General features: G+C 40.1%; 1 protein-coding gene across 1 annotated transcript; it reads right to left on the reverse strand.

The window, feature by feature from the left end:
- Positions 1-544: 544 nt before the first annotated feature.
- LOC127160302 (interferon-induced GTP-binding protein Mx-like) lies at positions 545-18309 on the reverse strand. Its single transcript, XM_051102965.1, has 14 exons — positions 18257-18309; positions 18091-18120; positions 17587-17795; positions 11684-11818; positions 11120-11274; positions 8435-8573; positions 8126-8324; positions 7959-8037; positions 7592-7714; positions 5093-5225; positions 4841-4999; positions 4642-4718; positions 4306-4563; positions 545-769 (listed from the first exon to the last, which is right to left on the reverse strand). Exons 2-14 carry the CDS (start codon positions 18111-18113, stop codon positions 545-547), a joined length of 1914 nt encoding a protein of 637 aa, XP_050958922.1. The 5' UTR covers positions 18114-18120; positions 18257-18309.
- Between the last annotated feature and the right edge of the window lie 5872 nt (positions 18310-24181).

Here is a 24181-nt window from a genome sequence, read left to right on the forward strand (position 1 = left end):
TTTCATTCTTACTATATATCTGCTTTTGGCAGACTTGACAGGCCTTAGGTATACATATCAAGGAATACATTTTTCATGTAATACCTAAGAACTGAACCAGATAGCACCATAGGAGTGCTTACAGAGAGAGAGAGAGAAAGAGAGAGAAACAGAATTATTGTATTAAAAAAAAAAAGAAATGGTGTTTTCAGTTTATTTTCTTTCAGTATCATGCACAGTATTTAAAGTATACTCTGCTGTCAGAACTGACACAGAATCCCCTACTTTTCATGGTGCTATATATATTTATTCATGAAACTTTTTGATAACACATTGGATAGGCATTACAGGAATTATGGATTTTAAGTCAATTTGGTAATGGAAATGCAGTGTGATGACTTCAGCCAACAGTTTGATTCAAAACACGTACTAATGTCTTCTATAATGAACTAACTGAATGATAGAATTTCTAAACTAATAGTTAACCGTTAAATTATATCCAGTGGCCAATTTCTGCAGCCCTGGTGCTTAATTTAGACATATCCCTGATGTTTATAAAGATGTGTCAGCGTATGTTGTTTATCAGTTCTTGAGCTTGTGTGAGACGTTGCAGACGCTGCTTTAGATCAGCCCTCCTGCGCCCTTGCTCGGAGTCTTCTTTTAGTAGTTTGACCACATCTGCTCCGTTTCTCATTTCCAACATTTGATGCCGCAGTGTCTTAGCTGCATCCTTCAGCATAAAGAGGATGAGCAGCATGGGCACATAGTCTGTCAGGCGTTGATAGATGATCTGTATGGAGACAGGACCTGAATTATTATAATATTCAATAAGGTATTTGAGCCACCTTTTGGAGTTTGTTGCCCCTTTGGTGAACCTCTAGTGCCAGTGCATGTGGTTGATCTTCACTTATTATACTCCTAAACATTAAAGTGCTAGGTAGCCCCACCAAGTAGTTTTAGCAGCAATGCCATATAAGAATAAATTTCCCAAAGAACCTTATTGTTATTTTCTTAGTGTTAAAAACAATTTAAAGAACCCTTTTTCCACTACAAATAACCTTTGTAAAATTAAAAAGGTTCAGGAATGTTAAAACGTTTTTTAACATAATGTAATTTTAAATTTAGCAAAAAAACAGCAAAATGTTTTTCACTATAAATATGTGCATTGCCCTAAAACACTGACTCTGTTTATTTGAGCGTCTCAACCAGCTCTATACAGTAACACAGACACAACCATCATTTTGGGACGGGACTATATTGTGGTCAATGCCAGATGGGTTGTTTGCAGTTTTGTTTCATAACACTAGTGGTACACTCTAAAAAGTGCTGGGTTATTTCTGTAAACACATTGCTGGGTTAATTGTGCTGGGTCAAAATTCTGGGTTGTTTGAGGTACTGTAAACACACAGTTGGGTTGAGCATGCTGGGTCAAATGGACTTTCACCAGTGAACACGCGGGTTGGGTTATTTTAACCCAACTGGTTTGTTTATTTTTCCACTTCATCGAACTTTCTGGATTCTTCACTCGTCTCCTCGTCAGGCGGTCACGAAATTCGCAGCAAGCAGGATTATTCGGTAAGTTAATATGATTATATGATTATTTACCTTCATTTTTTAATAAGTTGTGGTTTAAAGCACAGTGATTTCACTGTTTAATGCAATATTTGATACGTCGCTGTGCGGGGTTAGCGTTTTATTCTGTGAATGATTAACGACCGTTAAGTAGCAGCCTATAGTGAGGTACTTTTTTGCCTCAACAATCGCTTTTTTGTTAAATAAAAGTTGTGTTTGTGTGCAAAGTTTTATTTATATACAGTAACGTTACACGTGTCCCTTTTTAACGCTTCATGAAAACAGGCATAGGTTAGAAATACGGGGTAAGTTCAGTTACTGTCTGCATACAGTATGGCTTTGTAATGTTTTGTCAGAATTATGTCATTTCGTACTAAAATTTATCTTTTAAGGGCATATTTTTTTCAAGTCAATGTCTGCGACGTGCCGAATCCAACGATAGATCCGTCATTTTTATGTTATGCATTTTCGCGCTCTTTTTTTACTTAGGTTTTTTCCTCCTGCTCCGCTATGCACCTTACTTTAACTCTCGTGGCGTATAAGCAGTGGTGTAGTGCAGGGTATACGCAGGTATACGGCTTACACTCACTTCTTTATCAGTTGACTTTGCGTGTACCCATTTTTAAATCCCCTCTGCTGCGCATGGAGTAGTGTTCTGTATTAGCCAAAAAATCCTGACAGTCCACCACATGAATAGCTAATTTAATCGCATGTAAGTAAATGCAAATATTCTTTAAAAACACCCGGTAACGACAGTGATGCGGTCAGAACAGTGGCGCGGGGTTCCTTTTAAATATATTTGATGATTGCGCCCGCGCCCGCTCCGTCCACTCCTCCACCTAGATGCTCCCTGTTCACACGCGAGGGCATGTCAGGGGAGGCTCTTACACAGAGAAAACCCGACCGATTTAATAAGAAACCACGGGGAATCACGTCCAGACGTCGGTAAGTTATTCTTTTCAGCGTGTATTTGCATTTGGGGCGTATACCCACTTCTCTAGGCACTAGGACACCACTGTTTATGAGGTCCTTTTACTCTTCCTCTATTTTAGTGAATGCTTGTGTTGCTTTACAAACTAGGAGACCAATATAAAAATTAAATATGCTGTCTGATTTTTTTTAACAGTATCGATTCTGCCCTTCAGAGACGTTTACGAGATCTCGCGATATTAAAATGCTTGAGAAGCTTTCTCTCGATATCAGCATAATAGAACTGATCTGTGTTTAAAGTGTTTAAATGATTGTGCTGCATGTAAACGCATCAACCTGCTTTCTATATAAAATAAGTCATTGTAAAACAGTTTTGTGAAATTAAAATTTTCTAAATCTGAAATTTCATTCTAGATATGTGAGATTCTTGCTGGTGCAGATGGACAGCTTTGTAATAGAGAAGTTGAAGGAAAGGCAGCTTGATACCCTGGTTAAAACCTTTGAAGGTAAGTTATATCATTCAGTAACATTCAATAACCATGATTTGTTTCAGAATTTGATATTTTCCTTAAAATAACCGTAGTTACTGGTATGGCAATAAAGTTAAACAATAAATCTAACATTTAAAAGCTTTAACTTATTTAACCACATTTGTGTTGTTTTTTTTTTTTTTTTTTTTTTCTTTTCCAGATTTTATCAGATTTCACAAGACTTCAAGAAGCTACATACAGAGGCAGACTTTTTGTAGACTGGGCTACAATTGCAGACCAAATTGTTGCCTATGCCCAGCAAGATGGAAAGGTGCATTAAGAGCGGGGTGACGTGACTTCAGGTAAGGTATTTCTTATAATATGTCAATCTGTAGAAACAAAATTCAACTGTATTTGACACATCAACTGGTAAATACAATGGTACAGTAACACTTAACTAGTTGCTTATTAGTTTGTTGAATGGGGGTGGGGATTCATTTGCATTAATACCATTATAAATTTTTGTTATAATCTCATTATTTAAAGGAATGAAGATTTCAATGTGTTGTTTTGATTTATTAAATTATGAGTTTCACAGTTTGCCCTTTATTATTCTTATGGTTTAGATGCTAAAGGGGAGAGTGCTTTCAAAGTCCTGCCCATTCTGGAGGAAGGGTCCACAGAACCACAACCACAGAAGTCTGGAAGCCATTCATTGACATACAAACATGTAAGTTTTGTTTAACTAAAATTGTTGTTTTATGTGTCTGTAATGGTTGGATAAAATGTTTGACAGCTGCACCCATTTGAAAATTGTTTTAAAAAGAAATAAAACTCATTAAATTGATGTTTACAGTTGCATTTTTTTGTGTTTTTCTAACTGTATTACAGAAAAGCAATAATAATTTTAGATTCTTTTGTGATTATTTATTATTTTGGGTAAATATAAAGGTAGCAAGGCAATAAGACAACAAATAACCCAATGATTAGGTTATGTTTAATCCAGCAACACAGTTAACCTGACCCACTGGTTGGGTCAAATAAACAACCCAGCATTCTGGGTCAAATGGTTAAACCCAGCACTTGGGTCAAAACAACCCAACGCGTGTTCTGTCCCATAGTTACCCAGCGGCTGGGTTAAGGTTGGGTTATTTTTTAACCCAGCACTTTTTAGAGTGTATAGACATACACACTTCACCTTTAAAACCCCTGTAGATATTGCAGTGTGTACATAACAGTATTGTCAGATAAATTATGTATCTAAATGAGTATTTTTACTGCTTAAATTAATGATTATGAATTTACTGTCAGTGTTAATAAATGAATACATTTCATAGCATGACTTATGACCTACCTCATAATAAAGAGCCAGTTTTTCTGATACTAGATTTCTCGTATCCAACAATGCACAGCCTTTAGAAGTTAAAACCATGTCATCTTCACGGAGCTCCCCATTACGTTCTAGTCCAGTCATTTGATGGATGTCAGATTCATCAAGTTTCTTTTGCAGTACCTTGTCCTGGGTGAAAACCAGTTGCTCCATATTAATGAACTCTTTGATTCTTTTCTCCACTTTGGCCTCTTGTTTTAACTGAATATCCTCAATCTTTTTCTGAGGAGTACAACATAATAAATCAATAATAATAATAATAATAATAATAATAATAATATAATGTAAAGTTTTACTTACAGAGACATTGTATTTTAGTGTCGGGTACTGAGCAAAACATAAATGACATACTTCCCTGAACTTGTTTTGAACAACCTCTGCAAAAAAAAAAAAAAAAAAAAAAAAAAAACAATAACAAACAAACAAACAAAAAGAAGTAAAGAAGATATCTTCTGCGCCAAAAATGTTTAACGGTACATTTAGAAAATGCACACTGTACCTCGTACATCTTTCAGTGTTTGCATAGCTGGCTCTTGAAGGGCTGCCACATGGTCTTTAATGACACATTCAAATTTACTGTAGTCACTAAATGTTAGCAATTCTCTGTCACGATGCATCTCATCATACTTTTCTATCATTTCCTTCACTTTTGCATTGACTAAATTTGTAATAAAGATAAGAGAAAGTCAGGTTTAGGGGTCCTGGTACAGTCCTAAAAAGGAACCAATGGGTTTGTAATATTTTGACTCACATGATCCTTCAGTGTCTCTTAGGCGACTGTCCCATTTCTTAAACACAGGACGTAGAAGAGCATGAAGGTTCATGTTTTTTGATTGTCCTGTTTTACTCAGTTCACTGATTTGATCGCTGAACTTTATTATTATCTATATAAGAAAACAATCACAATCAGTTAATCAATCAATCAATCAATATTAAATAAAAAACAAATAAATAAAATGGCATAAAATTATTTAAGAATTACTAGGAATTCAGCTTAATTTTTCGTTTTTCGTTCAGGGATAGAAAAATGAATAATCAGCTTGAATATTTGATTTGTACACATGGGCTGGAATTAAACTCCCCTGTGCTGATTGGTCAGGCGAAGATCAAATTGTGCAATCATCTGTTCTTCTGCAGTTTTGCGAGGCAGATAATAGTCCTCCACTGCTGCAGGTTAATTAATTAATCACTTTTAAATAAAATATTTGAAATACTAATACAAAAAAGAAAGAATAATGCATTGATTATATAACAGGCCTATTATGACGTTCAAGAACTGTGTCATTCTGACTGTCTTACATTCGGAGAACAACAGAGATATATATATATATATATATATATATATATTTTTTTTTTTTTTTTTTTAATTGATTATAATTGAGACCTCAAAAGGATATGTGCTTGTGCCCATTTTCGACCTCTGCCAAAATATTACCCTCTCTCATTGAAATCGCTACCTGATTGCCTAATCCTACCCCCTCACCTAACCCTAAACCTACCAATACTAGGGAGGTTGTAATCTGGCAAGGGTCAGTATTCGACATTACACCGTCCATGAGCTGCATGCATACTCCCACTGTTACAATACGAGTAAGACGAGAGGCGAGCGGATCCACGTGCAAGCTTTTATTAGACGGACGAGACAGATACATGGTCAGGCAGGCAGGGTCTAAACAGTAGCGAACATTATCCATAGGGGCGATCCGAGAGAGAGTAGTCCAATAACCAGAGCGAGAGTCCAAAAGGCAGGCGGCGAAGAGTCGTACACGATGAACCAGGCGCGAATACAAACTAGGGAACTTAGGAAACTAGGAAACATAGACAAAATAACAACAAAACAACACTCCGTGCAGTGTACAAGGAAGTCTGGGGTTTTATAGAGCGCCTGATTGGTCACGGGGGCTGACGCAATCAGCGCGGTGGAGGATGGGAGATGCAGTCCAAAATGCAAAGCAACAGTCAGAGAGCACGAAAAGGTGAGAGTGACATCTGGTGGTGGGTAGTCCGCAGAACACAGACCAGATTCGTGACACCCACACAGGACTGTAGCGCAAGCTTTTCATAAATATAACTTGACATTTCAGGTTTATTCTCACCAAACTCCACAGAATACATTAGGAATGCCTGAAACATACGCCACAAGATTATTATTGATTATTTTACGACAGATTTGCATCCGCTTAAAAAAGTGAAAGTCACCATCTCTGCCATGTGAGAGCAGGACATTGTGAAGGTAACAAGCCTTTAGAATAACAAGGTGACTAGTTACCCCTATAGTTCACACTGTTCCAATAAGTTGTGATGGGTTGAATAAACTAAACAGCAGAAAAACGCGACTACAGTCAAGTGCAGACCAGTATTGAAGTGTACAGCAAATATGCAGTCATAATTTTGTTTTTGCTGAGTTTAATTCATTTTGAGTAGACTCAGCAGGGGAAATAATTCATTCCTGGTCGTATGATTAAAAATAAATAAATAAATTCATTCATTCATTCATTCATTATTAATAAATGAATGAAATGCATTTGTCCGTTGTTCACTCTGTCTCGAATCGCTTTCGACTTGTTTTTTCCATAGAAAGGGTGACAGCCCACCTCATAAAAAGAAAAGAACATTCATGATTTAATAGCCGCTGACCCACTTTAAAAACAAAACTAAAAATAATTGATCTTTGAGAGCAAGGGGACCCCGTGGTGTATCGAGGGCCCTACGCAGCTTGCGTATTTTGCGTATAGGGAGGATCGGCTCTGTATAGTTGCAATAAATGCATTAAGAAACCATACACCTGCAGCAGTGGAGGACTATTATTCTGCCTCATGAAACTGTGGAAGAACTGATGACGGCACGGTTTGATCAATCTTTGACTGACCAATAAGCAGAAAGGGGCGTTTAATTTTTCTACCCCTAAACACAAAACAAAAAATTAAGCTGAATTCTTGTTTTTCGTTTCTTGGAAAATAATAATAATAATAATAATAATAATAATACAAAAAATAATAAATAAATAAAAAAACTGACACCAAAAAGATTTATGATATTACATAAAGCAAATGAGAAACTAAGACCAAAATTGTAGAGTATTGTGAGGGGTGAAAGGCACTCTATGGTGATATTGACCCACAGGAGTGGGACATATTTTAAGATATGTCAAAGCAAGATACTTTCAGTTGAGACATCTTAAACATGCATTTTAGTCTGGACTAGCTTTGTGAAACTGGGGGTTGACGTGTTTTATTCTCAGAGCTCTTACCTCACTGAGAAAAGGTCCCATCTTTTCTTCTTCCAGAGGTGGACCCTGGTCATACTTTTTAAGAGCGTCTCGCACACCAAGTTTTTTAGTGTCAATCTGCTCAGTTAAGTATGGTAGTGATTTCTGTGTCATTAAGAAAATTGGATAAATTGCACCATATATATATATATATATATATATATACATAATACATCCCACACTCCACTGAGTAACAACACACTGAGTGGAACTTCGCTGATCCTAAAGAACTAATATATCCTAGATCTAAGCCTTACGTTTTTGTTGTGTTTATAGCTTTTATTTACAAACAAATATAAATAAATAAATATGAGCGGTAAAAAAATGCCTTTCATCATGTAGTGCTTGCCTTGATATGGTCAACCAGTTCTGTGGTCAATTTTTTTGCCAGACACTGAGTAGATGCTTTATCATCATTCAGTAGAGAACTGTCAAGAAAGACAAACATTAAATAATTCACAATTAATACTATTCATCAGTTTTCAGTTAAGATCATTTAAGTCATTAATTAATTACCTGAAATATCTGTGGTTTTTAAAGAATTCCATTTCCATGTCTATGGCTTCATCAAGAGGGATTTTGTTATTGATGTCACTCTGACCACGACATCGCACAATAATGTAACCCTTACTGAGAGGAACTACTTTGCCCTGGACAATTTTCAAAACATCAGTCTCTGCTCCTTTGTCAATGAGATCAGGTTTTGTGAGAATTGCTAACCCATGCATTCAAAAAAAAAAAAAAAAAAAAAAAAAAAGTTAGAATAGCAAAAACCATAAAGTGACCAAAAAAAAAAAGTAATAGAAGTACAATAATTTGACAAACCAAGAGTTCTGTTTCCCTCGGGGTCTGCATGTTGTGCCATTCTTAGTGCTTCTGTTGTTGTTATGTCAACATTACAGGGCACAACAACTAAAATGATGGTCTCGCTTTTTGAAATATATTTCAATATCACGTTTTTGATCTAAAAAAAAAAAAAAAAAGAAAAAAAGAAAAGATCACATATTGTCTGTTAAGGGAGGAGAGAATCTTCAGGTCAGTATAACACAGCCCTAAACCGATTACACTTGCATAATATCCATGATAAAATGTTGTGCAAAATGTTGTGGAAAAATAATAGGGACAAGTGGGGATAATATCCGTATGTGGCCAGGTGACCCAGAATATACAGACATTGAATAAATATGCTTAATTCTGAGTTCATGTTGACTTTAAATGACACTAGTCAGCTACAAATAGATGACCTAAAACATAAAAAACAGTCAAGTCACCTTTTTTATATAGAGCTTTGTACAATATAGATTGTGTCAAAGCAGCTTTACAATGCAAAAAAGAAATTAGTTTGTCAATAATGCAAGAGAACAATAACAAACAGTCAATGAACAAGTGTTCATGTTGGATTTTTTGGTAATTTGTTTTTTGATTTAAAACAGAATATGTCAAAATTTTTTTTTTTTTTTTTTTTTTAAAGCTCCCCTTTAACAAATAACAGTGGGATTTAAGGCCAGTTCACACTAATAATAATAACTATAAAGATAACAATATTACCATCATACAATCATACAAGTCATTTATTTTGTTTAAAAATCTCATAAATGTATGAGGTGGTATCATGAATCTGGCCGGTGACCTTCGGTCTGCTCACCACCACCACCACCACACCCCGGATTACATTCCCCATCAGCCATTGCGCACCTGTGTCCAATCAGAGACTTCCTCTCAGTAGTTGCTGAGTATTGGATTGTGTTGGGATTCATACAAAGCGTTATCTAAGTTTCCTGTATTTTGTCTTGTTCCCTTAATTTTGTATTTACGCCTGGTTTCCTAATTTTTGTCTGTATCGCTGCCTGCCTTTTGTTACTCTAGCCTGTGTTATCGGAATACCCCTTTTGCCTTGCCCTTTGGATTACATTCGCTGTCGATTGACCCTCGTCTGTTTGGATTACTCTCTTGCTCTGTCCTTGTATACCTGTTTGCCCCTGTTCAACCCCACCTGTGTTTATGACCACGTCTCAGTCACAATTCAATAAAAGTATGCTGATGGATCCGCTCGCTTCACGTCTCCCTCTCCACGTTACAGGTGGCAAGGGGGACCTTTTACCCCATACGCAGGGTAAAAGGCTCACCAGCATGGGGTAAAAGGCACAAATAATTTAGCTAAAACTGTAATCCTTCGTCAGCAGAGGGAGCCCTCACCCATGGACTGACTGTTACGGCTCCCTCTGCTGCTTCTTTGGTTACTTCCTGTTGGGTGGCCATTTAAGGAGGGCCATGCCAAACAGGCCTCGCGAAGTATTGTCTTGCCTGTATGGACTCTACCAAGCGTTTTCCCTGTTTTCATTGCCTTGTTTCATGGTCATTGTTTTTGTTTCATTGCCATAGTTTGTCTTGTTTCATTGCCTTGTTTTATTTGCTACTTTGGACTGCTCTCTGGTATTTTGACCTTCTGCCTGTTTTTTGGATTACTCTCTTGTCTCGCCTTGGATATTACTGTTTGCTAGCATCTGACCCTGCCTGTCTTGACTACGATCTGTACAATAAACCTTGCACTTGGATCTATTCACACTTCAGACGAGTCCCGTTACAAAAACAATGCTTTTTGTTTCTTGTTTTTTTTTTTTTTTTTTTTTTTTTAAATAATGTCTAAGTTGATACTTGTTCAAAACAATCACTTTAGCGAATGTTTCTACTATTTTCTGCTTACTTTGATAATTTTTTTTAATTTATTTATTTTTTGCTCAAAAATATACTGTCATTAAAATATGTTAATATAAAACCGATGCTTTAAAATACAGAAAAATAATTATTTTAAAATGTAAAGATTCTGAAAGCATTGAAGAAGATAATAATAATTTAATATAGATTTACAGTAGTAACAACAAATTATATTATTATATGATAGGATTAATATCATGTTTTTAAATACGATGGTTTCATTCTAAACATCTCTAAGATGGACATCCAACTTACTATATGATATTACCCATCTGAATCCAACAATGTCATTAATCGTCATATTAATTATTGTGCCTTTTAGCCCCAACAGCAGGGACACTTTTTACCTCAAATACCATACTTTTACGTATTCTTTAGTTATTTAAAAACTGCTGTTTTAATTATCTTAAACAAAAGTGAAAATCATAAAGAAGACCTTTGTCTCAAGATATATTGAATAATTTTAGTATTAATAATTTTCATTTACTACTTAAATCTATAAAATTTAACATTTAAAAACATCAAATATTAGATCAAGTAAGCACAGATAGTGGTTTAGAGAAAAATAATATCAAAGGTGCATTTTACCCCGGGGCACATTTAGCCCAGTTGTACCCTAGCTGTAGTTTAATTTTGCAAATGATTACAGAATTGTCTTTTTTGTTATTTTTATAGTTATCATCCTTGGTGTGAACAGGCTTTTAAAGAGGTAGCTGATCACACAGTGAAGACACTGTGTATACTGACTTTGCTATGATATAGCAGCTGCTTTGAGGAAATATCACATACACTTACCTGATCTCCAATATCATCAGGTTGATCATGCACAGGTACTCGGGTTATACCAGGCAGATCGATCAGAGTGAGGTCACAACCATCAGGAGATGAAATTTCCAGAGAAATGAGTTCATCACTGATTCCAACCGTATTTCCAGCGAGCTCATTTTGAGCTGTTTTCAACAGACATACACAGAAGTATAGTTTTGGTATTGGTAAGTTCAAACTTTGTAAAATCCACCTTTGGGCTGTGTGCCATTCACAACTGAATAGAGAATACTATTGAAATACTAAATTTCAGTTTATTTAAATTTAAATTCAATAAATCTATTCCAATTCTAATTTAACATGCCTATAGACCATATAGCTAATTTAATTAATATTCATTAATCGAAAGGGAATCATATCTTGAATTTTGCACAACCGGACACAAGTGGAATGTGGGATACCACATGTACATTTTATGATGTTGGTTAATTTGAACAAATTTGTTTTTTTTGTGTGCGTGTGTGTGGTTTTGAATGATCTGTTTATGCCCATTATTATTATTATTATTATTATTATTATTATGTCCATACTGACCTTTTCTAACAAGGTTATCCACCATTAATGGGTCATAAAAGGTCTCTTTGTGGCCATGGTAAGAAATAGTCCCTGACCATTGTCCTTTTTTGAGCTTCCGCAATTTCAGCTCAAGAGGACAGCGAGTGATAATACCTGAAAAACATAAAAGCATAAAGTTTTTATCTGTACAAATGTGCCTTTTCACACACAAATTATTAACACACAGAACAACACAAAAACCTTTAAATAAATGAATTGTACTGCAGTGTAATAATCTAAATACTTTTAAAAGTGAGGGAAACAAACAGGACCAGTTTTGGCGTCTGTGATCTATAGAATATGATTAACTTGGAATATGATACTTTAAATATGATATGACTTTTTACTAGGTAGCAGGTGATAGTGAAGCGAAAACAAAATGAGTAAAGTAAAAAACGATGAGCAGTACTATTGATGACGTCAGCAATTCTGGGGTTATTTCTTTGTAGGGGCGTAACTAGTAATAGTCGTAACTTGTCTGTTAGTAGTAGGGATAAGTCAGATACATAGATCGTCTCAGGTTACCTATGTAACCCAGTTCCCTGAAAAAGCAATGAGACGCTGCATACTAATATCATCGTAATAATCGGAAACAAATGCTGCCAAGATCTAATGTCTGAAGGAAAACGTTCCAGTCATTGTATGAGGTATGGCAAGGGTACAAAGTGTCTTGTTCCCTTTCTCAGGGTACCGGGTTACCAGTGTTGGGGAAGCTACTCTGAAACAGTAGCTTTTTAAGCTACAAGCTACTCATACGTTAGTTAAGCTACAGTCAAACTACCCTTCTTAAAAAATTAGCTAGCTACATTGAAACTACTTTTTTTTTTTACCCCACAATGACATATATTACAAATAGTTGAATTAGCATTTATGAGGAATGTTTTAATAACATATTTTATATTTTAAACAACAATATTATACAGTTATGATGTCAAATACTATTGTTTTATTGCTCACAGTATTCAAATATCTCACACTGTCAAAAGTCAAAGTGCAAAATTGCATCAAATTTAGCATTGCAATAACAGAATATTATCTAACAGGTCTGACTTAGAGAAAATAATCGTATCTTAATCTTTTCTAGTTAAAATTGTAATTTGTGATTTAAAATGTGATTTTTTTAAACAAATGATCAAAAAACAAAACAATAAATAAATAAATAAATGAAATCAAATTATGATAAGATAATAACAATCCTTATTTTATTTTACAGGGTTATATACGTAATCGAGACGTTCCCTTTCAGTAAGTCACGTTGAACGTTACGTCAACTGATGTTAGGTGTCCCCCACCCTCTTGATGAAAGTGAGTGTGATCAGGAGCGATCAGTCTTGAGAGACAGATGTTTCTGCTCAACTGAATCAAGTAGCTCAAAGGGGGCTCTCCGTAATCCTGACAGAACTACAGAGAGACCGGCGCTGCACATGGGGCTACTTGCAGCTACAGGTGTCGGGGTGCTTTGTTTCCTTCTTTTAAAGATTATAAAGACTTTTAATATTGTTGGATGTGGAGATCTTCCTATATCTTCCTTGAAGAAATCCATGGAAGAGTAAATGGAGGAAATGGGAGTAATTGTTTTATTGACTTTGATTCACCTGACTGTGTTTGTCCATATCACCTCAGAACTCGACAAGAATTTAATATTCCCATGAGGTTTTTTTTTACAATGGTATAAGCCTAACAACGTGAAGCAAACTGTGGAACGTTTATCCTGACCTGGGAAGTGTTTGGTGATTGGTCAGATGGCACAGTCCTTTATGATTGGTCTACTGCGTACAGCGTGTCAGTGAACGAAACGCCCATTGCCATAACTGATTGACAGCCCTGGATACTTATCAATACACAGAAAAGATGGCATCGATTTTACCATACCAATTCGAACCAGAGTCTGACGATGAAATGGCTGATTGACAAGTTAGCACGAGCACGGTCTAGCGTGGAAAGTGATCACAATTTGCTTATGTAAGCGAACCGGGCAAATGTGAGCCGACTCTTTATTTGATAGACAATAACTTTATTTATCGTGCACTGTCGGCTTCACAACTTTGCAGATAGTTTATATTCACATACAGCTACATGACACACTACATGAAAGATCATATTTGAAAAGGCATAACAGGAGCACTTTAAACTAAATGTTTCTAAAACTAAGGAGATGACTATTGATTTAAACTCTAGGAGGAAATCTATTCAGTATAAGCAAACAAGTTTTAATGGAGTGGGTATTGAGAGTGTTGAACAGTACAAGTATTTGGGTACTGTCTTGGACAACAAATTGTCCTTTTATCCAAATACTGAGATTTTGTGTAAGAGGGGTCAACAAAGAATGTATTGCTTGCGGAAACTAAGATCATTTAATGTGGGCACAACACTGATGTGGATGTTTTATAGATCCTATATAGAGTCACTGTTATCTTTTTCACTGCTGTGCTGGTTTAATTCTCTAAATGTGAAAAATAAGAACTGTCTTTAGAGGACTGTAAACCAGGGAAGTAAAATTACAGGGAGGAAGCAGATGTCTATAGCCCAGTTATATCATAGACAGGTTTTAGGTAAAACTCAGAGTATTTTGTTAGATGATTCCCATCCTATGTATAATGAGTTTGGACACTCTTTCATTCCCACAGCTATAAAGTTTTTAAATTAAAGGTAAGGACTTTTTAGGAAGGAAATTGAGTGTGTTTTCTGTGTTGTGTGTCTTGTTGCCCTATGTGAATAGCTTGTCCGCTGCAACCAAATTGCCTTTGGGAAATAAATAAAGATGAACTGAACTAAGCCAGCAAGATGGACTGGGTAGGGCTAACCATGCCCCCAGCCTCTGTACATGTGGAATCAACAGAGCAATTACAGACGCACCCATGGTGGGGACGCTGCGGGAAGAAAGATGGCTCAAGCCGGGAAGTGTAGCGTCCTGAAGTAGACAAGCTGCTGCCGCAACTTACCTGATCCTCCCGATCCCGCGGTGAAGTCACTAAAGTGCGAGGAAGCATTTCATTCTGCAACTCCATGTTGAGAGGCAAATTCATGGGTGGGTGCACAGATGTCATGTCCCCTGAAGAACAGTTCCTGTCATTTCTGGGTCACCCGTCTCAGGGTTGCTTCATGGTTTTCAGAGAAGACTTGACAGTGCCCTGAAAAGCAGGGTTGCCCCCTTCCTGTGGCCAGCTCGATGCCCCTGCTGAGGGGTTACCTCCCTTAGGTGTTTCTAGAGGGGGTGGAGCAGATGTTGATACTGAAGAGGGGCGCCCTCTGTGAAGGGCAGATGAAGACCCGGGCCTCGATGGCTTAATTTTTGGTGTATCATGCTGAGGCAAGATGTGTTTTTTTAGCCTCTGTCTGCTTCTGGACTGCTGAAAACTGCTGGACAAAGTCCTCGACAGTCTCAACGAAGAGGCCAGCCTTCAAGACGGGGGCGTCATGAAAGCAAGCTTTTGCAGCATCACGCATCTCAGCCAGGTTCAGCCAGAGATGGTACTCCTGGACCACTAGGGTGGACTGAACGAGGGACCGTGATGTGATGTACGGGAAGTGGCTTGGCATGCAAATCCCCTACGCCAATTCTCATTGGCCTTTTCTTCTAAAGCTCAGAGGTGACTGGGGCTCTCAACTGAAACCTCTAATGTCAATTGTTGTAACGACGAATGTGACTGACTGAAAGGGAACTGTAATTCCCACCTCTGTTGGTGATGAGTACACTCCAGTGTGGCAGCAGAGCATGGGTCAGATAAGCACAAAGCTTAGCCTATTGCGATTTATTGGACTGAAGGCGCACTATGTAATGTTCATTCATCAGGTGAAAACAGCGTAATCCAAAAGATCTATTGGGATTTAGGAATCAATATTGTTTCATAAAAATGATAATCTATTAAAATCAAGAAATCATTTATTATTATTATCATTATTAATATTTTATCTAGCTCTAGCAATTTTATTAGTTTGTTTGTTTGTTTGTTTTTTTGTGGCCTCAGCTGTCACTATATAAGCCTATGTATAATACATAAGCCTATATGCTCATCCTATATGCTTAAAATAATGAGTAATAATAGATTGTGACAGAATTTTTACGACCCTCTCTGGACCATATTAAAGTCTAAAGGCAATCTCTAATTATATATATATATATATGTGTGCTATATTTATATTTTATAGTTATATAGTTATATTTTTTATTGTAACATTTTAAAAACTGAAACTTTCATATATTCTAGATTCATTACATGTAAAGCAAAATATTTCTAAACTTTTTTGTTTTAATTTTAATGATTAGAGCTCATGAAAGTCAAAAATCCAATATCTCAAAATATTAGAATATTTTCTAAGATCAATCAAAAAACGTATTTGCAGAAAAAGAAAAGTTCAAGTTTTTTTAAAGTATGTTCATTTATGCACTCAACACTTGGTCAGCAGCACATATTACAGCAAATTACTTGCTCCTAGCACAAATTACAGCATCAGTGAAGTGTGGCATGTAAGTGATCAGCCTGTGGCACTGCTGAGGCACTACTGAGCCTTCAGTTCATCTGTATATTGTTGGATTGACTGTTTCTTATCTTTCTCTTGAAAATATCGCATAGATTCTCAATAGGGTTCAGGCACAGTACCAATTCGTAAACGATAATACCAATAAAGCACAGTAATATCATGGTCATCAAACCATTTGGAAGTGGTTTTGGCACTGTGGGCAGGTGCTAAAGTCCTGCTGGAAAAGGAAATCAGCATCTCAATAAAGCTTGTCAGCAGATGGAAGGATAAAGTGCTCCAAAATCTCCTGTTAGATGGCTACATTGACTTTGCACTTGATAAAACACAATAGACCAACACCGGCTGATGTCACAACACCCCAAATCATCACTGACTTCAGAAACCACAGTCCACCATTGTGTCAACTCTGGTGCAGGGGAAGAAAAGAAGATTGAGCGATTGAGGTGTTTTGATCTTGAATGTTAGCATAGTCATTATTTAATTGCGACATCTGAGCCACTGAAGATGCAGAGGAATAATGTTACTTTAGTTTTTGAAGAAAATGTGCCCGGTGATTTACATAAATTCATCTAAGTTCACGTAAATCATTGGTGATGTAGCTACACTTACAAAAGAAATGAGTAAAAGGGTATTTTTATGAATCTTTGCAAATCTCCTTATATTGGAGCACGCGTCTGAAAAGTCTCCTGTTTGATGTGCTCATTATTACGTTCTGCATCTAAATAAACACAACTTTTTAGTGGCTGTGTGGCAAAAGTACACACATCCTTCACTCAAGTAGAAGTACAGATACTCGTGTTTAAAAATACTCTGGTAAAAATAGAAGTACTGACTACACTTTTTTACTTAAGTTAAAGTAAAAAATAAAGGCTCAGACATGTACTTAAAGGAGAAGTCCACTTCCAGAACAACAATTTACTTACCCCCTTGTCATCCAAGATGTTCATGTCTTTCGTTCTTCAGTCGTAAAGAAATTATGTTTTTTGAGGAAAATATTTCAGCATTTTTCTCCATATAATGGACTGATATGGTGACCTGATTTTGAACTTCCAAAATGCAGTTTAATCCCAAATGCGGTTGTAAATGATCCCATCCGAGAAAGAAGGGTCTTATCTAGCATAACGATCAGTTATTTTAATAAAAATAATACAATTTATATACTTTTTAATGCCAAAAACGCTCATCTTGTCTTACACTGCCTGGACTGTTTTTGTTCCGGTTCATGACAGTTGTGGGTGGGGTGGTCAAACCTAGCCCCGCCCCTGCATTAATTGCGTTAACTATTTTTAACGCATTAAAATGAAAAAAAAAAAATAATAATAATAATAATAATAATTAATACACCACTAATATATATATATATATATATATATTCTTATTTATGAATTCCATAGACTTACCACTTCCTCGAGGTAAAGCCACACCAGAGAGTGCCTCCAAAACAGAACTCTTTCCAGAACTTTGATCACCCACAACAGCAATGGATGGTAGATCTATATCCTCATCAATGCCAATAAACCTCAGAGAATCAATCAGCTCTATCAAAGGCTGAACAGAATCAGTGAAATGACTGTGGAATGCTCCATGAGTTTGTGACTCTGAAAATGTGCTTTATAATTAACACATCAAAAGAGAGAAAAATAGACATTTTTAGATTTAGATAATTCATTTGATTATGTATTTACATTTTTAGATTTAGATTGAAGTGTTTTTTTGTTTTTGTTTTTTGTAACCCATTTCACCACAACAGTACTTTGTGGTGAAAATAACATGATAAAAATTATATTTTTATCTTGGTAATGTCAAGACTGTCATTTTTATTTATTCAGAGTACACACACCTACATAATATTTTCGTGCTTAATTTGCCAACACACACACACAAAACATAACTGAATACTGTACCTTTCTTCATCCTGACTATGCATTGTTTGCCTGAAAATGATTTGAGAAATTTTAATCTGGGATTACTCTCAGTTAATTTGTTAAATGAAATAATTAGAAGAAATGATTTGGTTTGTGCAGTATACCAAACATATATACCCCATGTTCAATTCAGCACTTTACTTACCTCGTATAGTAATACGTTACGAAAAGCAAGAAACTGTTGTCTTCTTATTTATGCTTGCGTTATGTGAACAACAGTTCAACATCTGAAAGGTATATATAGTGCAGTGTTTTACAATATGTTAATTATTTATTGATAGAATGTAAGACTAAAGTTCCTTGTTTGTATGGAACTAAATTTGAAGTGACTCATATGAGTTCACTGATCTGGAGATCAAATGTCTGGAGACAAGTTTAATCAGAAATGATTCACTGATTAATTCTTAGTTTACTTACACTTATCAAGGCAATGAAACCAATAATGATGACCACAGCAGCCCTAAATGTTACTATATAATTAAAGGTGAGTAAAGATCACTTTAGTTTTGTTTTGCTTTTGTTTTAATTCCTTGTGCCAATTGTATCATTAATAATAATAGTAAAATAACCATAATTAAAATAAAGTAATAATAATAATAATAATAATACTTTTGTACTCACATTAATGTTATGTAGCCTGTCAAAGAATCTGTTTTTCTCTTTATGTAGCTCAAACTGTAGCGCTTGCTGGTTGGAACACCAAATTCAGAAATTGGAAACCTCAGAAAATGTGTGAACTAATGAATTGCTGATTTTTATTTATTTTTTATTTATTTTTTTGTTGTTGTTTTTATTATTATTATTATTATTATTACAAGTGGTTACCTTTCATTCTCTTTGCTTACAGAGAAGTTCCTCAAGCTTCGACTGGTTTCTCACCTTTTGAGGTCCTCTGGATCCCTATGTGTCTGCATCATCTTTTGCAAGCTCAATGCCCAGTCCCAGTTCGATGCATACCCAATGCCATGGGTAGATGATCTGTTGGAAAAGATAGGAAGAGCCAAATACATCACCACACTAGACCTCTGCAAGGCTGCACCCCTGACTAACCTGCTGAATAAAAGGGTGGCGAACCCTATCCCATGGACTGAGGACTGTGAAGCGGCATTCAGGACTCAAGAAGGAGAAGATGTGCTCCAGTCCAGTCCTACATAGTCCTGATTTTACCCAAAGTTTCCTGGTCCAGGTAGATGCCTCTGCTATAGGACTCGGTGCAGTCTTGGTCCAGGGAACCCAGGGAAATGAAAAGCCAGTCATCTACCTCAGCCGCAAGCTGTTGCCAAGGGAGACTTGCTATTCGGCGATAGAGAAGGAGTGCCTCGCTGTCAAGTGGGCCTTGGAAAGCTTATGGTATTACCTCCTCGGAAGAGAGTTTAGCCTGGAAACAGACCACAGAGTCATGAGATGGTATACCTGACACTGCAGCCCTACAACTTCAAGATCCGGCACAGGCCTGGAAGACTGAATCTAGTTGCCGATTACCTATCCAGGCGGAAGGGGGCCGGCGGAGTCTGGCCTATAAAAGGGGAGGCCAGACTCTCAAACAGTTGCTTGTTGACCAAGTCGGCAAGAGTGTTACAGCAGTACCTCGAGCAAACCCTCAACTCATTTATTGTATATTGTGGATACGGTGTGTGATTGTAAATATAGTTTTTTTTTTTTTTTTTTCATCTTTATTTTCCTATTTGTTGTTTCTTTCATACTTTTTTTTTTTTTGTACTCATTTTTGTGCACACCTGTATATATTCTTCACTGTGGACTGTCTGGATTATTGGCACTGTAAATAAAGTACACCCTGCACAAAAGTGCTTTGCGAGTAAACCATCGTTTTTTTGTTTTTGTTTTTTTTTTGTTTTTTTGTTTTTTTCACGAACTCACATTCCCTTTTCCCCTCCCCCTGAAGCGACGTGGCACTCACTTCATCAAAGTTACTTACACTTATCAAGGCAATAAACCTTGATAACAGGTTAAAATTTAACAAAATAATAAAGATCACAACAGGCCTAAATGTCTGTATTGTACAATCTGTATTGTATAAAACACTATATAATTAAAGGTGAGTAAAGATCACTTTAGTTCCTCTTCAGTCGTTTCACTACGACGTTACATATGGGAACTCGCTTGAGTGACCATTCACCTCTGAGCTTTATAGAAAAGGCCAATGAAAATTGGCGAGTGGAATTTGCATGCAACGTCACTCCCCCATACATACGGGTATATAAGATGGCGGCGTGCATCCACTCATTCAGACTTTCGCTTCGGAGCCTCACCGCTGTAAGCTGATCTACAGAAAAGAATCCTGCAGAGTTACGCTCTCTCACCAAGATCCTGCGAGCCGGCTGCTGTGACGACAAGCTGGCTTCCTCGCACTCCAGCGAGTCCTTCCGCACAGATTGTGCTGCGTCCTCCCTGGGCGAACCAGGATCTAAAAAAGCAATTTTCCTTACGGTCGCGAAAGGCATTTTCCCGGTATGTCTTTCCGACCGTGCGTTTCTGGGTGCGGCAGTTTCCTTACCTCTGTTGACGGTCACAATCGCTGTCTCTCGTGCCTGGGCTTAAAGCACGCCGAGGCGCCGTTCGTGGATGGTTCATGTGCTCACTGCGAGCGCATGTCCATGGCTGCGTTAAGGTCCCGCCTCTCGTTCGTGAGACGGATCCCCTCGTTGTCTTCCCGCGGCAGTTCGGCAAGCTGTAAAGGCTTTACGGCTGCTACGGCGAGGCACTTGGGGGACCTCCAGGTGACGGTGCAGAATGTCCCGCCGGGCAAAACCCCGCGGGCTTCCGCTCCATCGCGTAGTCCCGTGGTGATGCCCAAACAGACTGCTCCCCCGCCCAAAAGCGGGCCCAGCGTCTCTTTTGGAGCTCCCCCAGAGGATAAGATGTCTATCTCAGCATCAGAGGGGGAACAGTCGGCAGATGAGACGGATGTTTCGGCTGGACAGCGCCCCTCCGCGGTCACTGCACTGTCCGAGGCAGACGCCGAGCTGTCGGCTATGCTCCTCCGGGCCGCCAAGGGGATCGGGTTGGAGGTTCCCAAGGTGCCTCTGCCCGATCCCTCCAGGCTGAATGTTTGGTTCCTGGGGACAGGGTCTACGGCACCGCTGTGCTCTCCCCCAGTGCCTTTCTTCCCGGAGATCCATGATGAGTTGATCAGGGCGTGGCGGGCCCCCTATTCGACTCGTTCGCACCCTGGCTCCTCACCCCTCGCTACCCTTGATGGCGGGGCGGCCAAGGGTTACTCGGGGGTCCCTCAGGTTGAGCGTGCGGTTGCGGTGCATCTATGCCCGCAAGACGCCGCCACCTGGTGGGGCCATCCGCGCCTCCCGTCCAAGGCCTGTAGGCTTTCGTCAGCTCTCGCTGGCAGGGCCTACTGTGCTGCGGGCCAGGCCGCCACTGCCCTGCATGCCATGGCCATCCTGCAGGTCTACCAGGCCAAGGCATTGAAAGAACTGCACAAGGGTAGTTCTGACCAAGCGGTTATGCAGGAGCTGCGTGCGGCGACTGACTTCGCCCTCCGGGCGACTGAAGTCATGGCGCGGTCCCTTGGTCAGGTGATGTCCACGCTTGTGCACCTCTGGCTGAACCTGGCGCAGATGGCAGATGTCGACAAAGCACGCTTTCTCGACACTCCCGTCTCCCAGGACGGCCTCTTCGGCGACACTGTCGAGGACTTTGCCCAGCAGTTCTCGGCAGTTTAGAAGCAGACGGAGGCTATCAAACACATCCTGCCCCGGCGAGAGACTACCAGGAAGTCCCCAGGTGCCCAGCCTCAGCCTGTTCGTCGCTGAGGGTGCCCTCCTGCGGCTCCCAAACTGCCTCCGTCTCCGGCTGAAGCCCACGATGCGGCCCTCGCATCCAGACGTCGAGGCCGTCGCAGGGGAGCGGCGCCGCCCGCTGCTCAGGGATCAGCTACTAAAACCCGCAGGTCTACGAAGCGTTCCTGACACGGGCAGCCCAGAGATGGCGGAAGCTGCTCTTCGGGGGACGATAACATCTGTGCCCCCACTCCCGGGGGAGGGCCGGGACCTTCTGTGCGTTCTATCGCCGTCGACCTATGGGTCGGCGGTACCCACCCACTCACAGAAAGAGCAATTTTCCACATCTCTGGGTTTAGTGCCCCGGGATCTGTTCCTGAGCGACGCTATGCCTCCTCGAGTTCGGACCTGGAGCACACATTCGCCAGCGCAGGAACCTGGGAAGAAGGTAAGCGCTGCCCAGTGCGGCCAGACTTTTCTCCAGGACGTTCATCCTTCTGGGATCAGTCCCCTTCCCCTTCCCGCAGGCTGCTTCGCTGATCCCACTCACGGTCCAGCTGATTTGGAGACGATTCGGCGAGGCCCAGATAGATCTGTTTGCCTCCCCAGAGTCCTCCCATTGCCAGCTCTATTACTCCCTCAACGAGGCTCCCCTCGGCAGGGACGCACTGGCACACAGCTGGCCTCCGGGGCCCAAGTACGCCTTTCCCCCAGTGAGCCTCCTTGCACAGACCCTGTGCAAGTTCAGGGAGGACGGGGAGCAGGTTCTGCTGGTTGCGCCATACTGGCCCACCCGGACCTGGTTTGTCGACCTCACGCTCCTCGCGGCAGCCCCTCCCTGGAAGATCCCCTTGAGGAAGGACCTTCTTTCTCAGGGAATGGGCACTATCTGGCACCCGCGTCCCGACCTCTGGAACCTACACGTGTGGCTTCTGGACGGGACACGGTAGACCTCTCCGGCCTTCCACAGGCCGTGATAGAAACTATCACTCAGTCTAGAGCTCCCTCCACGAGGCAGGCCTATGCACTGAGGTGGGGTCTTTTCGTTGACTGGTGTGCCTCCCGTGGTGAGGACCCACAGAGATGCCCGATTGCAGTAGTGCTTTCCTTTTTGCAAGAGAAGTTGGAGCGCAGGCTGTCCCCTTCAACTCTCAAAGTGTATGTCGCTGCCATTGCGGCATATCACGATGCAGTCGATGGAGCATCCATTGGGAAGCATCAACTGGTCGTGAGGTTCCTCAGAGGTGCGAGAAGGGTTAATCCCCCTAGACCGCACCTCGTACCCTCTTGGGATCTCTCCGTCGCCCTTCAGGGCCTGCGGGGACCTCCCTTCGAGCCGCTGGTTTCAGTCGAGCTTAAATTTCTGTCGCTTAAGACGGCGCTCCTGACCGCGCTCGCCTCCATCAAGAGGGTTGGGGACCTACAAGCCTTCTCAGTCAACGAAACGTGCCTGGAGTTTGGGCCGGCTGATTCTCATGTTGTCCTGAGACCCCAGCCCTATGTGCCCTATGCCCTATGTGCCCAAGGTTCCCTCCACTCCCTTTCGGGATCAGGTGGTGAACCTGCAAGGGCTGCCCCTGGAGGAGGCAGACCCGGCTTTAGCGTTGCTATGTCCTGTTCGCGCTTTGCGTATTTACATGGACCACACCCGGAGCTTCAGACGCTCCGAGCAGCTCTTTGTTTGCTTTGGGGGACAGCAGAAAGGAAATGCTGTCTCCAAGCAGAGGTTGGCCCAATGGGTGGTAGATGCCATCTCCCTGGTTTATGAAGGCCAGGGGGAGCCGTGCCCCCCCGAGCTCACTCCACCCGGAGTGCTGGCATAGGAGGAGGCAACATGCGCTGGCATAGGAGGAGGCAACATGCGCTCCTCCTATGCACTGCGCCTCGCTAGCAGACATCTGCAGAGCTGCGGGCTGGGCGACACCTAACACCTTCGCGAGATTTTATAATCTCCGCGTAGAGCCCGTGTCCTCCCATGTGTTAAGGTAAACATCAGGTAATCTGCGGGAAGCCGGCAGGTGTCGGCTTGCTGCACCATTCCCACAGGATCCGTGCGCTATTTCCCAGTATGTTCCCTCCGGAGAACCTGGGTCCTCCATGCCCCACAGTCAGGACTAGATGCGGAGTAGTCCGCCACTGTGCTCAGACTGGGTCTCCTTCGCCCAGAAGGTTGTGGCAACATGTCTCAGTATTTTTCCACATCAGCCAGAAGGCTGTGTTTCCCCTCATATATCTATAACCAGAATAGATGTATTCAAATTCTTATTCCACATGCCTAAACCACATGTGCTCCGCCCCCCCAACCCATGCTTCAG

This window comes from Labeo rohita, unplaced genomic scaffold, assembly GCF_022985175.1.
Source record: "Labeo rohita strain BAU-BD-2019 unplaced genomic scaffold, IGBB_LRoh.1.0 scaffold_322, whole genome shotgun sequence".
NCBI classification, from domain to species: Eukaryota; Metazoa; Chordata; class Actinopteri; order Cypriniformes; family Cyprinidae; genus Labeo; species Labeo rohita.